This window comes from Bufo bufo, chromosome 5 (genome assembly GCF_905171765.1).
Source record: "Bufo bufo chromosome 5, aBufBuf1.1, whole genome shotgun sequence".
NCBI classification, from domain to species: domain Eukaryota; kingdom Metazoa; phylum Chordata; class Amphibia; order Anura; family Bufonidae; genus Bufo; species Bufo bufo.
The window spans coordinates 165743454-165759207 of NC_053393.1; the positions used below are offsets into that span (position 1 = coordinate 165743454).

The following is a 15754-nucleotide window of genomic DNA, read 5'->3' on the forward strand; positions in this document are numbered from 1 at the left end:
GCAAGGGGGTGAAGAAGGCTGGTACATTTCTGGCTGGTTTTACAGCACACAGCATTATGGGAAGTATTGTTTCTGCTGCTCATCTATACCCACAGCCTGGAAGTTTGGGTTGTAAACATTGAAGCGCAGCGGAAGCATGGAGATTAAAGTTGCCCGGTCCACAGTTATGCTCTGTAGGAGAATAATCGAGGTTTATACAATTAACTTTAATTAGGATCCCGCACAGCCCTTTCAACCCTGTAGAACAAAAACTATTGAAAATTAGACAAATTTAAAAAAAACTATTTTTAGCCCAAAATGAGTAAAATGCAATCATAAAAAATTCTCATAGCCTGTAATTCCTCACAAATGAAGGAACTATTCCTTCATGTTTGTGCTTTTATAATGTAATGGTACTTATGATTGTGTTGGTGCCAGACTTTGCGTGACAGCCCTACTCCTTCCTTGTCCAAGAAGGACAAGCTGTAAGGTTATTCAAATAGAAGGAAGTAGCAGGTGTTGCTAAGATCTGCAGATGATTAAAGTTTCAAGCACCTAGCTCCAATCTGTGGCATATGGGATAGCATAAAAGTCACATTAAAAATAAAGTTTTTAGCCACAGGAAACCATCAAGCCTAGGGTGGCAAACAGTTTCCTTACAAACCATCAGAAGGCATCCAGCTACAAGTGTACCATTGATGCCACTGCTCTCAAAGGGTATCGTGTTGCACAGCAAGATGGCAATGTGATGACTCCCGCTTGTCTCAGAAGCAGTGATAGCCAGAGATTGGTCTGAGACCATGAAGAGGCCTTCTAAAAGAGAACATCACACCAGTCCTACTCCCAGGATTATGGTATGGAGTGACATAATGTACGGTAGCCAGACCCTCTAGTCTTAATTTCAGGTACACTAGCAGCTGAACATTACATTGAATTGTTCATGGAACCACTGTTATGACCATTTCTCCAAAGTGTCCCAGGAGCCGTTTTTCATAGGGCAACAATAGGCTGCATGTTGCTCGTGCAACTGTGAGCAGGCTGCGTGGCCTGAACATGCTACCATGGCCTTCAGCATCTCCGAACTTGTCTCCAATTGAGCACATCTGCAATGTCATTGGTTGGGAATTGCAAAAGGCTGACTAGCAGCAGATCTTGATGATTTCAATGCCTAAGTGCATTCAGCATGGCAGAACATTCCACAGACATTAATAACCTCATTGATAGCATGCCAAGGTGTTGTAAGTGTGTGTATTTATGAACGTGGCACTCATACTCTATAAGGAATAAACTGTTTTCATTTTTTATCATTTGCATATCTTTATTATGTCTATAGATCCTGTAATTTACATAATTTCACTACTTCTCCTGCTTGCAATTTCATTGTTGAGTATATATATATATATATATATGTTTTCTTTTTTTTATTTTCTTTTGACAGGAACAAAGAGTAAAAATTGACAGAGAATTTGCTTTGTGGTTAAAAGAATGTCATGAAAACTATGACAAACAAATAAAATTTTCTGGTTTCAAAGGTGTAATTACCCGACAAGATATTACATCAAAGCGTATGCAAACTCCTTGGGCAACCTATACATCCATTGAGTGGGATGGAAAGACTTATAACGCTGGACAGCTGGTGAGCTTTTTTAGTGTATTGGATTATATTATTATATTATATTTTTTTGCTGAACAATTATTTACTTACTTATATCACTTCCTGGGCTCAAGACTTACATTAAGTGCAGATGAGGTTGCAGAAATTCTGAAACACTCATAGGGCTCTTTCACACGAGCGGACTCCGTGCGTGGAATCCGCTGCGTGAAAGAAAGCCGAGCCCCGTTCCGGACAGCAGAGACATGGAGCATTAACATGATTGATAATGCTCTGTGCCTCTCTGTGATCTTTTTACTACATAATCACAGTGAGATAAAGTTGTCCCTGTGATTATGTATTAAAAAGGTCACAGAGAGGGACAGAGCATTATCAATCATGTTATTGCTCCGTGTCTCTGCTGTCCGGAGCGGGGCTTGGCTCTTTTTCACGCAGTGGATTCCGCGCATGGGATCCGCTCATGTGAAAAAGTCCTTATGGTTATTCTAAATGTATCAGGTTGCAAGAAAACAATTTTGGCAGTGTCGGGGAGAAATAGGTACTCTGCTGCATAATTGGTGGTCCCGGATCCAATCATACGTGAAAGAGATGACGGAGAAAATGTATGCAGTATGTCATTTTAGAGTTTCATTCACCCCGAGTATGGTGTGTTTGGGTCTGGGGCTACATAAATTCCCTCTCGCTCATTGCACACTGTTGATGCATTTAATTACCTCTGCTAAAGTGAGTATACCTCTATTTTTGCTGGATACTTCTCCGCCTTCGTTAAAACACTGGAGTGACAAATTGCATCATATAAGCAGGATGGAGAAAATTTCCAGTTGGGTGAACCATTCCCATGCCACCTTTAAGTGAATCTGGGATCCTTGGTATACATATGTTAATGCCTTAGATACTAAACAATGACTACCCTGATGCTTCCTTTCTCCCAGGTATTTTTATGTATGTTTACCTGTTTAGCTACTGGGGACTCTGACATTACATTGTTGGTCCTGCAATACTTGTATTGATATTTCTCTCCTATGTATGCCATAAGATAGTGAGTCAAATCTTCTCTTCTCCCATTCCCTTCCCCATCCTGACCCTATCCTTTACGCCCTCTCAATAATATGATTACTTTCTGCAATGGATATAATGTTGGATTTTTTTTTGTCTTATACAGTGAGGAACAGAAGTATTTGAACACCCTGCGATTTTGCAAGTTCTCCCACTTAGAACTCATGATCGGGTCTGAAATTCACATTGTATGTGCATTCCCACTGTGAGAGACAGAATGAAAAAAATAATAATCAGGAAATCACATTGTATGATTTTTAAATATTTTATTTGTCTTGCACTGCTGAACATAAGTATTTGAACACCTGAGAAAATCAGTGTTAGTATTTGGTACAGAAGCCTTTGTTTGCAATCACAGAGGTCAAACGTTTCCTGTAGTTCTTGACCAGGTTTGCACACACTGCACAGGGATTTTGGCCCACTCCACCACACAGATCTCCTCTAGATCTGTCAGGTTTCGGGGCTATCGCTGAGCAACATGGAGTTTCAGCTCCCTCCAAAGATGTTCTATTGGATTTAGGTCTGCAGACTGGCTAGGCCACTCCAGAACCTTGATATGCTTCTTACGGAGCCACTCCTTGGTTATCCTGGCTGTGTGCTTCGGGTCGTTGTCATGTTGGAAGACCCAGCCACGAACCATCTTCAATGCTCTGACTGAGGGAAGGAGGTTGTTGCTCAAAATCTCACAATAAATGGCCCCATTCATCCTCTCCTTAATACAGTGCAGTCGTCCTGTCCCCTTCGCAGAAAAGCACCCCCAAAGCATGATGTTACCACCCCCATGCTTCACAGTAGGGATGGTGTTCTCGGGATGCAACTCATCCTTCTTTTTCCTCCCAACACGACGAGTGAAGTTTAGACCAAAAAGTTCATGTCATTGACCAGCTCCTCCCTTATAGTCCTGGGCTGATTCCTCACCTTTCTTATCAGTGATACCCCACGAGGTGAGATCTTGCATGGAGCCCCAGTCCGAGGGAGACTGACAGCCTCTTCCATTTTCTAACAGTTGTTCCAACAGTTGATCTATTTTCACCAATCTAAGTTAGATTAATGAGTGGAGTAGAGGTGGACTTTTTAAAGGCACAGTAACAGGTCTTTGAGAGACAGAATTCTTGCTGTTTCTCAGGTGTTCAAATACTTATGTTCAGCAGTGCAAGACAAATACATTCTTTAAAAATGGTACAATGTGATTTCCTGAATTCTTTTTTTAAATTCTGTCTCAGAGTGGGAATGCAATTACAATGTGAATTTCAGACCCCTCTCTAAGTGGGAGAACTTGCAAAATCGCAGGGTGTTCAAATACTTCTGTTCCTCACTGTACATTGATATTCCATTGTATGTTTATATAACTTAAAAATTCTATAAAAAGTGCACTTTCAAGCAGCAGTATTTTATAATCTTGTGTAGTAATGCCACATTTGTTTTTGGTAACAGGTAAAAACCATCAAAACGTCACCTCTCATTTATGGACGTATAGTTAAGTTTCTCCTTTATGGAAACCATGATGGTGATGTTTATGCTACAGGAGGAGACGTTCAAATTGCCTTGGTATGTATTTTTTTTTTAATTGAGAAATCCTGACCTGAGATACAATGTATGGAAAGTACTTTTAGTCTGTGAACCCAGAGGTGTACAACCAGTGGCCACAGCACTCCTAATGGCTCAGAAACACTTGGCGGTGAAATAGCCGTTTTTTCCAGTTTCTCTAGAAGAATGATGTCCCTTATGGATATATGGAATAAGACTCCACCTGAATGTTGTTTAGAGACCCATCCCATATGTGGTAGTTAAAGAAGTGTAAATAAGGCTTGACCTTACCTACCTCAAAATGTAATTCCCCCCATCCTCTCCGCCTTCTCCTTTTACTCGCCATTTTTCTTTCTCCCTTCTGTATCTCACTGGTTGTCACTATCATCTATCTACAGTTCTCTTACACAGGCCGATGCTGGACAATAAATGCAGAGTTTGAGTGACCCAAAAAGTGGTCCAGGGTATTTACAAATGGGGGATTATTCAAATAGAACATTTAAAGACCCTGTTTTTGACCTGTTTTGATAAAATGTAGCTTTTAATAGTATATAAGAATAAAAACGAAGTGCCCTAAATGGGATTAGTAAAAACACAAAACTACTCTGCTACTGTATACTTGTGTCAATATTTCATAGGTACTTTATCAAGGTATTGTATTAGGTCTGGTATTATATATGAACCCGTGATATATTACCCTCACACATTCTAGGGGCTCTAGGATATACAGAGCTTTTAATATCAGCTAGAGTAAGTAGGCTGTAAGATCAGAAAGGTTTTCCAGGATTTTGATATTGATGACCTATCCTCAGGATTGGTATCATACCCTACACCCAGCACCCCCACCAATCAGCTGGTTGAAGAGAAGTCTGCGCTGCTCGCTGTCAACATCACAGCGGTGAGCAGTTTAATTACAAGAAGCCGTCCCATTCACTTCTATGGGATAGCTCCTTCCTATTTAAGTCTATACTACAGAGGCGTCCCATAGAAGTGAATGGGATGGCTTCTTGTAGTTACACCTGATCATGGCTGTGATGTGGACAGCGAGCATGTACGACGCAGCTGGACGTGACTTAACCTCTTCAGGACACATGACGTACCGGTACGGCATGTTGTCCTGGTACTTAAGGATACATGACGTACCGGTACGTCATGTATAGTTCCGATCACCGCCGCCCAGCGGGCGGTGATCGGAACCCGGTGCCTGCTCAGATCATTGAGCAGGCACCTTGGCTAGATGCGCCGGGGGATCCTGTGACCACCCCCCCATGTGAGCGATCGCAGAAAACCGCAGGTCAATTCAGACCTGTGGTTTTCTGCGTTTCCGGGTTATTCGGGTCTCTGAGGACCCGATAACCTGGAACAGGATGGTGATCGGTGGTGTGATTTTACCCCACCAATCACCATCCTGCTATCCTGAGAGGTGACAGTGACATCACCTCTCAGGATCGCCTCTGATTGGTAGGTGGGCGGCCCGACGGGAGATTCAAATCATAGCAGCGCTCCTCTCCTCCTCCTTTTGTGTCTGGAGCCCGAGGAGAGACGAGCGCTGCCTGCATGTGTGGAGCATCACCCGATCTGTGCCCCAGCACCCCCCATCTGATCAGCAGGTAATTAGTGAAAGTCTAGGGAAAGGTTGGGCTAGGCAGGGAAAATAATGGGAAAGTTAGTGTGAAAAAAGTTTTATTGCAGCTGTGTGACCCTAGACCCCCCCAGGGGTGCTGCTGCTGCTCGGACGGTTGATCAGCGGTTTTGAATATTTTTTCCCCCCCTTTTTTTCAAATTCTTTCCCCTTTTTTTCTTTTCAAATTCTTTCCCCTTTTTTTTGTTTAGTCTTTTTTTTTTTTTGTCTGTTAGGCTTAGGGTGAGAACGTAAACACCCGTGCCCCACACACACACGCACACCAAATAAAGATTTACACGCACATACACACACTCCCCTATGGCCCGCCGAATGTTCTCGGCCGAGGAGGCATACGCCCAGCTTGCCTCCGAGTCCGAGAGTCCCAGTGAGGACGAGGATGACCCCACTTTCCTGTTGTCATCTGCGTCCTCCTCATCATCTAGCGATGATGATGAGCCCCCAAGGCGGCAGAGCGAGGGGACCGCCATGTTAGGGACCCTGTGGCCCACCCTAATACGAGCGGCTCTTGGGCTCGTACTAGTTTTCCGGCCCACCAGTTAAATCCACCGGAGCCCCCTGCCGGTGAACTTGTCTGGTGTAGCCCAGAGCGATTTGAGCCCATGATTCCTGATTTTGTAGGCCAACCAGGAATCCAGATTTCCACGGTGGGCTTCACTGAATATTACTTTTTTAGTAATTTTTTCTGTGACCAACTGGTAAATCTAATGGTGGAGCAGACGAACCTGTACGCCCAACAGTTCATTGCTCAACATCCGGGCTCCTTTTTGGCTAGGCCCGGTGGCTGGACGCCGCTCAGTGCAGCCGAGATGAAGACATTTTGGGGCCTCGTGCTGCATATGGGTCTAGTCAAGAAACCTAGTGTCAGGCATTACTGGAGTGGGGACGTCCTCTACCAGACCCCACTTTACAGTACGGCCATGACACGCTCCCGGTATGAGGCCATCCGGAAATGCCTGCATTATTCAGATAATGCAGCATGTCCCCCCCGAGGTGATCCTGCCTATGACCGTCTGTATAAGATACGGCCGGTCATCGATCACTTTGGGGCCAAATTTGTACAGGCCTATGTACCTGGAAGGGAGGTCGCAGTTGATGAGTCTCTCATTGCGTTCAAGGGGAGACTCCTTTTCCGCCAGTATGTTCCCTCAAAGCGGGCGAGGTATGGCGTGAAACTGTACAAACTTTGTGAGAGTACCTCAGGGTACACTTACAAATTTCGTGTGTACGAGGGGCGAGATTCCCGTATTGAACCCCCAGAATGTCCCCCCACTCTGGGTGTTAGCGGGAAACTTGTGTGAGACCTTTTGCACCCACTGCTAGATAAGGGTTACCACTTTTACCTGGATAACTTTTATACTAGTATCCCCTTGTTCCAGTCCCTCGCCGCCAGATCCACGTCCGCTTGTGGGACCGTGCGGAAAAATCAACGCGGCCTCCCTGCCCACCCCCTCCAGGTACCTATCCCCAGGGGTGAGACCCGTGCCCTTACCACTGGAAACCTGTTGCTGGTCAGATATAAGGACAAGAGGGATGTCCTTGTACTGTCCACAATTCATGGTAACGGCATCACCCCTGTCCCTGTGCGAGGTACCGCGGCAACGGTATCGTCGACTACAATCGGTATATGGGAGGAGTTGATCTCTCTGATCAAGTCCTCAAGCCATATAATGCCATGCGCAAAACCCGGGCATGGTACAAAAAAGTTGCGGTCTACTTGGTGCAGGTTGCCATGTGCAACTCTTTTGTGCTGTCCCGGAGCGCTGGCAACACAGGGACATTCCTTCAGTTCTATGAGGCAGTCCTCAAGGCCCTGATCTTTTCGGACCGGGAAAAAGCAGGCCGGAGTACCACGGAAACTGGAGGCGCCCGGATCGTCCCTGGCCAACACTTTCCAGGTGTGGTCCCCCATACTGGAAAGAAGGGACGAACCCAAAAAAGGTGCATAGTGTGTCACAGGAGGGGGATACGGAAGGACACCACTACTCAATGTGACACATGCCCCGATCATCCGGGCCTCTGAATTATTGGTTGCTTCAGGGAGTACCACACTTCCATGGAGTACTACATTTATATCCCAATGTAGCCACTGACAATCGGATAAAATAAACTATGGTTCTCAGACTTGAGACACCAAAAACAATTGTAAAAACTAAAATAATTTAAAAAAAGTATACAAATTAGGTATCTCCGCGTCGGTAATAATCTTCTCTATAAAAATACCCCATGACCTAACCCCCTAGATTAACACGGTCCGAAAAAAAAAAAACGGTGCAAAAAAAGATTTTTTGTCACCTTACATAACAAAAAGTTTAATAGCAAGCGATCAAAAAGTCATATAGCCCCCAAAATAGTGCCAATAAAACCGTCCTCTCATCCCGCAAAAAATGAGCCCCCACAAGATAATCGGCAAAAAAAGAAAATAATAATTACTCTTAGACTTTAGAGATACAAAAAGGATAATATAGTCTAAAACCTAAATAATTGTAAAAAAAAAGTTGACTTATTAAGTATCGCCGCGTCCGTAAGAATCTCCTCTATAAAAATACCCCATGACCTAACCCCCCAGATTAACACGGTCAAAAAAAATATTAAAAACTGTGCTAAAACATCTATTTTTGGCACTTTTCCATTTCAATCCTTTTTTTCCGGTAACAAAGCAAGGGTTAACAACCAAACAAAACTTAATATTTATTACCTGTTGTATCACTAAAAGGCAGGGCGCAAAAGGAAAGGACCGACATGGTTTCTAGAAGGTCGATTTTGATGGCCTTTTTTATTGACACCATGTCCCTTTTGAAGCCCCCCTGATGCACCCCTAGAGTAAAAACTCCCTAAAAGTGACCCCATCTAAGAAACTACACCCCTCAAGGTATTCAAAACAGATTTTTCAAACTTTATTAACCATTTAGGTGTTCCTCAACAGGTAATGGCAAATGGGGATGAAATTTCAGAATTTCAATTTTTGGTAACCTTGCCTCACAAAAATGTAATATAGAGCAACCAAAAATCATATGTACCCTAAAAATAGTCCCAACAAAACCGCCACCTTATCCCGTAGTTTCCAAAATGGGGTCACTTTTAGTGAGTTTCTACTCCAGGGGTGCATCAGGGGGGTTGAAACAGGACACGGTGTAAATAAACCGATCCATAAAAATCAGCCCTCCAAAAACCACATGGCGCTCCTTTCCCTCTATGCCCCGCCGTGTGGCCATACAGTAGTGTACGACCACATATGGGGTGTTTCTGTAAACGGCAGAGTCAGGGCAATAAAGATACAGTCTTGTTTGGCTGTTAACTCTTGCTTTGTTCGTGGAAAAAATAGGTTAAAATGGAAAATTTGGCAAAAAAATGAAATTCTCAAATTTCATCCCTATTTGCCAATAACTCTTGTTCAATACCTAAAGGGTTAACGACGTTGGTAAAATCAATTTTGAATACCTTGAGGGGTGTAGTTTCTTAGATGGGGTCACTTTTAGGGAGTTTCTACTCTAGGGGTGCATCAGGGGGGCTTCAAATGGGACATGGTGTAAATAATCCAGTCCAGCAAAATCTGCCTTCCAAAAACTATATGGCGCACCTTTCCCTCTACACCCTACTGTGTGCCCGTACAGTAGTGTACGACCACATATGGGGTGTTTCTGTAAACGGCAGTCAGAGCAATAAAGATACAGTCTTGTTTGGCTGTTAACCCTTGCTTTGTTCGTTGAAAAAAGAGGTTAAAATGGAAAATTTGGCAAAAAAATGAAATTCTCAAATTTCATCCCTATTTGCCAATAACTCTTGTTCAACACCTAAAGGGTTAACGACGTTGGTAAAATCAGTTTTGAATACCTTGAGGGGTGTAGTTTCTTAGATGGGGTCACTTTTAGGGAGTTTCTACTCTAGGGATGCATCAGGGGGGCTTCAAATGGGACATGGTGTAAATAATCCAGTACAGCAAAATCTGCCTTCCAAAAACTATATGGCGCACCTTTCCCTCTACACCCTACTGTGTGCCCGTACAGTAGTGTACGACCACATATGGGGTGTTTCTGTAAACGGCAGTCAGAGCAATAAAGATACAGTCTTGTTTGGCTGTTAACCCTTGCTTTGTTAGTGGAAAAAATGGGTTAAAATGGAAAATTTGGCAAAAAAATTAAATTCTCAAATTTCATCCCCATTTGCTAATAACTCTTGTGCAACACCTAAAGGGTTAACAAAGTTTGTAAAATCAGTTTTGAATACCTTGAGGGGTGTAGTTTCTAGAATGGTTTTTATTTTTTAAAGATTTTTGGGTGGTTTCTATTATGTAAGCCTCACAAAGTGACTTCAGGCCTGAACTGGTCCATAAAAATCGTGTTTTTGCACATTTCTGAAAAAATTTCAAGATTTGCTTCTAAACTTCTAAGCCTTGTAACAAATAAAATATCGTTCCCAAACTGATCCAAACATGAAGTAGACATATGGGGAATGTAAAGTAATAACTATTTTTGAGGTATTACTATGTATTACAGTAGTAGAGAAATTGAAACTTGGAAATTTGCAATTTTTTACAAATTTTTGCTAAATTTGGTATTTTTTTTATTTAAAAAAATGTTTGTTTTTTTTACTTCATTTTACCAGTGTCATGAAGTACAATATGTGACGAAAAAACAATCTCAGAATGGCCTGGATAAGTGAAAGCGTTTTAAAGTTATCACCACTTAAAGTGACACTGGTCAGATTTGCAAAAAATTACCTGGTCCTTAAGGTGAAATATGGCTGTGTCCCAAAGGGGTTAAGGACCTGCGCCTTACATGTACGGCGCACGGTCCACCGGGTGCTGGGGCAGGATCGTGGGAAAATCTGAGCACCATGGCTTCTCTTACCGGCAGGCATCCATGCCGGGTAAGGGCAGCATGGTGTCTTTCCACCCCCCTGCAGCTCCAAGCGCTGCGATTGGCCGGTCAATGAAGACATTGCAGCGCCGGAAGCAGAAGGAAGCTGCGGGGCAGGGGGGGAATCATGGGGCGGTGAACGGTGCTGAACTAGTCAGCATCGGTCTCCTCCGAGGTCAGGCAGGGGACTCCAGTGTTTGGCATCCCCTGCCAGCGCTGCGATTGGCTGGAACAACACTCCAGCCAATGGCAGCGCTATAGCAGCAAAGGACCTTTGCTGAACCTCTCTGCAGGCAGCCATTCTAGCTGGTGACTGCATGCAGAGAGGTTCTGTGCTTTTCTGTGCTGCTGTTTGCTTGCTGGGACTTGTGCTGCACCACCACTGCAATTTGAGCTTTTGCTGCTGAAATAACAAAAGAAGATCAACATCTGGAATTGCTGCATTGATTATTTTTTTTTCATTTGCAGCTGATCCAGATCCGTAAACCACCCTCCTTACCTGTCCCTTCGGGAACCCCTCCCCCCAGCCCCCCGTCCTTTTTTATACGGACACCATTTGGTCTGTGCGCTTTTTTTCCAGCTCTGCACCACTTTTTGTGCGTGCGAGCTGTGAGTGCCAAGCGCTGATCAGTCCGTAAACTGGTGCAGATGTTTTTTCTTCTTCTAATAAACGGCTGGCTCACAGTACTTTTGCATACAAATACCAATTATTATCACCACAATTATACTAACACATTTATTGTTAAAATAAACATCATATCATTCCATGTATGTCATCAATCATTATTCATTCCAGCAACAGTTAACATATAAAAATGCGGAGCTTACGCATATGATTAAAACTGTACTTGGAGTACTCCAATAATATACTATGGCTTCTAATGGTAATATTACCACAGTGGTAAAAATGTATCTATAACTATTAGTCTCCCAGGCAAAGTTAATACTTTGTATGGCTTTTGGTTTCCCTTTTTTACTACTGAGGAAGGAACAAGCTTCCGAAACGCGTCTAGTGTGTATTGGACTTCAACAAAGCGGTATTATAATTGTCTCTGCTTTTAGGACTCTGTGCACTATTGGATATCAGTTTATATTTAGTGCCATTATAGCTGGTTACCGCAAGCCAGAGAGTGGGTTAAACTCTGCTAAATTGAGCTAGTGCTGGTGCTAGCACAGGTTGGACTCTGCTACATCTATTTTGTTCCAATTGGCACGTCTAGCATCTGTTGCACTGACCCCTTGCACCTTGTTATCACAAGCCAGAGAGCGGACTAAACTCTGCTATATTCAACTAGTGCCGGTGATAGCACAAGCTGGACTCTGCTACATCTACTGTGTTTAAATCAGCATGGCTAGCACTTACTGCATTGACCTTCTTGCACTTTGTTATCACAAGCCAGAGAGCGGGTTAAACTCTGCTATATTTAACCAGTGCCGCCGATTGTACAAGCTGGACACTGCTACATCTACTGTGTTCTAATTAGCACGGCTAGCACTCGCTGCATTGACCTTTTGGCACCTTCAGGGCTCCAGATGGCGACCAAAATGGTTGCCAATGCGACTTAGAATTTACAAATGGCGACAAAACTTTTTAGTCTTATCGCCATTTGCGACTAGACCCGCCGCCGCAGCTCTGCAGTTGAATACAGCGGCGGGGCACAGGAGCTGATAGTTCTCTGCCCAGCCGCCGATGTTCTCAGCAGCGCAGTGGAGAAGGAGTCTCTCCCTCCCCCCTGTGCTGCTGCCACCGCCAATAAGTAGAGAGACGGGAGGAGGAGGGGCGGGGCTGTGGCCACTGCACCACCAATGAAGATAACTGACCTGTTAATACAAATACAGGAGGCGGGTGCTGGAATCAAATAGCCGCCACCCGACCTCTATGACAGGGAGCTACGATCCGCTGCAGTTAACCTCTCAGGTGCGGTACCTGAGGGGTTAACTGCAGCGGATCGCAGCTCCCTGTCATAGAGGTCGGGTGGCGGCTATTTGAGGGTTAAAAAATAAAATAAAATGAACTCGCCTCCTCCAATTGATTGCATAGCTGCCGGTCTCCTGTTCTTTCTTCAGGACCTGTCAAAGGACCTGTGGTGACATCACTGAACTCATCACATGGTCCATTACCATGGTGATGGATCATGTGATGAGCACAGTGATGTCACCACAGGTCCTTTGACAGGTCCTGAAGAAAGAACAGGAGACCGGCAGCTACGCGATCAATTGGAGGAGGTTAGTTCATTTTTTTTAACCCTCAATTGACCTTCTAATAAGCATTCTGTATTAAAGAATGCTATTATTTTCCCTTATAACCATGTTATAAGGGAAAATAATACAGTGAATAGACTTTAATCCTAGCAACCATGCGTGAAAATCGCACCGCATCCGCACTTGCTTGCGATTTTCACGCAGCTCCATTCACTTCTATGGGACCTGCGTCGCGTGAAAAACGAACAATATAGAGCATGCTGTGATATTCACGCAACGCACAAGTGATGCGTGAAAATCACCGCTCATGTGCACAGCCCCATAGAAATGAATGGGTCCGGATTCAGTGCGGGTGCAATGCGTTCACCTCACGCATTGCACCCGCGCGGAAATCTTGCCCGTGTGAAAGGGGCCTAAATGTGAATAGGACAAGGGTTCCAGCCCCTATGGGGGCTAGTAGTAAGTAAAAAAAAACACTTAGGCTACTTTCACACTTGCGGCAGTGTGATCCGGCAAGCAGTTCCGTCGTCGGAACTGCCTGCCAGATCCGCCGATCTTGATGTGACTGAAAGCATTTGTGAGACGCATCCGGACGGATCTGTCTCTCCGCTTGTCATGCGCAGACCTATAAGGACGGATCCGGCATTCCAGTATTTTGAATGCCGGATCTGGTACTAATACATTCCTATGGGGAAAAATGCCAGATCGGGCATTCAGGCATGTCTTCAGTTTTTTTTGCCGGAGATAAAACCGTAGCATGCTGCGGTTTTATCTTTTGCCTGATCAGTCAAAATGACTGAACTGAAGACATCCTGATGCATCCTGAACGGATTACTCTCCATTCAGAATGCATTAGGATAAGACTGATCAGTTTTTTTTCGGTATTGAGCCCCTGTGACGGAACTCTATGCCGGAAAAGAAAAACGCTAGTGTGAAAGTACCCTGAAAATATTAAGTTTAAATCCCCCCTTTCCCAATTTTACATATAAAATATATAAACAATAAATAAACATATTACATAGCGCTGCGTCCGAAAAGTCCAAACTATTAAATTATTAAAAAATATCTCCTATGCGGTGAGTGCCGTAACAGACATAAATAAATAAAAGCGTAATAAGCCACTCACCACGTCAAGGTCGCCTCTATTAGTGGTCCCTAACACTAGTTCCTACCTGTTATGGGCCATTGCAGCCACACAAAGTCCAGGGAGTGCAGGTACAGCAAGCACGCTAAGCACACTCTGCTTTTAACCCCGTCCGGTGCCATTACAGCTTTCATCGGATCCAGGGATGCAAGTACCAACATGCATGCTGAGCCCACTATATACTTCTCTTGGAGCCAAATGGCTACTGGTAGGTGCTATATAAGCAGACTCAGTTTTATACTGACTTTAAAACCAGCCTCCAGGGCAGACTAACTGGTCAGGTGTGCATGACTGCATGGAGATCGCCACGCCTCCAATATATACTACAAAGAAAAAAATGTGGGGGATTCAGTCAGCACAACCCTGTATGCAGGTGCACATCGCTATGGCAAAATCCATATACAAACGCAAAATACAAATGCAATAGCACTCTGCCCTGCCTCACTCAGCATCCAGCATGGTGGCAGGGCAGAGTGCTGGTTTGCAGAGTGCTATTGCATTTGTATTTTGCGTTTGTATATGTATTTCGCCATAGCGATGTGCACCTGCATACAGGGTTGTGCTGACTGAATCCCCCACATTTTTTTCTAAATAAATAAAAACCATGCGATTTGCCATTTTTTTGTCACCTTGTCACCCCAAAAAATAGGATAGGACTGTTCTATTATGGGCCGAACGTTTTATAAAATGTGAAATGCACACGGCTTTTTTTTGTTTTTTATATATATTTTTTTTGCGTGGTATTGAGTATCGCAATACTTTTTTATGGTGACAAAAGCAAATCAAAATTTTGGTATTGAAACAACCCTACGCCGATCTGATCGGCGTAGTGTTGTCACGATGCCAAAATTTTGATTCGGTTTCGATTTGGCGACTAAAAATTTAATTTGACGACTACATTTTTCAGTTCAGGAGCCAATGGCTACTAGGTATTTTTTTTGTTTGGAGCACTGAAAAGCGTTTTAAAGTTATCACCACATTCCGGTTTAGCCTTTCCTCGTAGTTGGACTACGGGGTAGGAAGAGGCGCAGTATTGGTTTATGTAGGCTCTCTATCTCCTCTATCCTAATTTACTCTGGATGTATGCTGTATGAAGGTGTGTAGTACTACGCAGGTCGGGTGTGCAGAGGTCTGATACACAGACAGGAGGTGTACACCAATGGATGTGCCTTTGACATGTTAATAAGATGTCCAATCTTGGAGTTTGGATCCGCTCCATCGCTTGGGTAGGGAGGGGGGGGGGGGGGGTACTGGGCATTAGTTGGGTAGGGAGGGTTGGTTTCCTGTTGATAAATTATTGAATGGGAAATGTGGTTCTGTACCAGATATACTTTGTAACTAGAATACGTGATTTTATGTGCTTCTTGTACCATGGTTTATGTTACTTGTGATACTTATGTAAGTAACTATCTGTCCGATCGTGTAATGCTATGGTATTTTTGTCATCAATTGTTGCATGTATGCTGTACAGACTGTCTTTCTTTGCTTTTTCGTGATTTTTTGAAAAACCAAATAAAAATTATCTGATTTAAAAAAAAAAAGTTATCACCACATAAAGTGACACATGTCAGATTGGCTAAAAATGGCCTGGTTCTTAAGGTGAAAAATGGCAGAGTCCTGAAGGGTCTGAGATCTGTTTTTATCTCATAGACATTAGCTTGTACATATTTTGGTGATTTAAAGGCTATGTACACCTTTGCATGCAATTTTTTTTTATTTTTTTTATTATTGCT

At 43.6% G+C, this 15754-nt stretch overlaps 1 protein-coding gene across 1 annotated transcript in view; it reads left to right on the forward strand.

Annotated features, from left to right (window-relative positions):
- Window positions 1-15754, forward strand: part of SMCHD1 (structural maintenance of chromosomes flexible hinge domain containing 1) — a 383867-nt gene that overhangs the window by 163450 nt on the left and 204663 nt on the right. Inside the window, 2 exon segments of the mRNA XM_040432517.1 lie at window positions 1418-1615; window positions 4082-4195. Coding sequence (XP_040288451.1) covers window positions 1418-1615; window positions 4082-4195 — 312 coding nt within the window.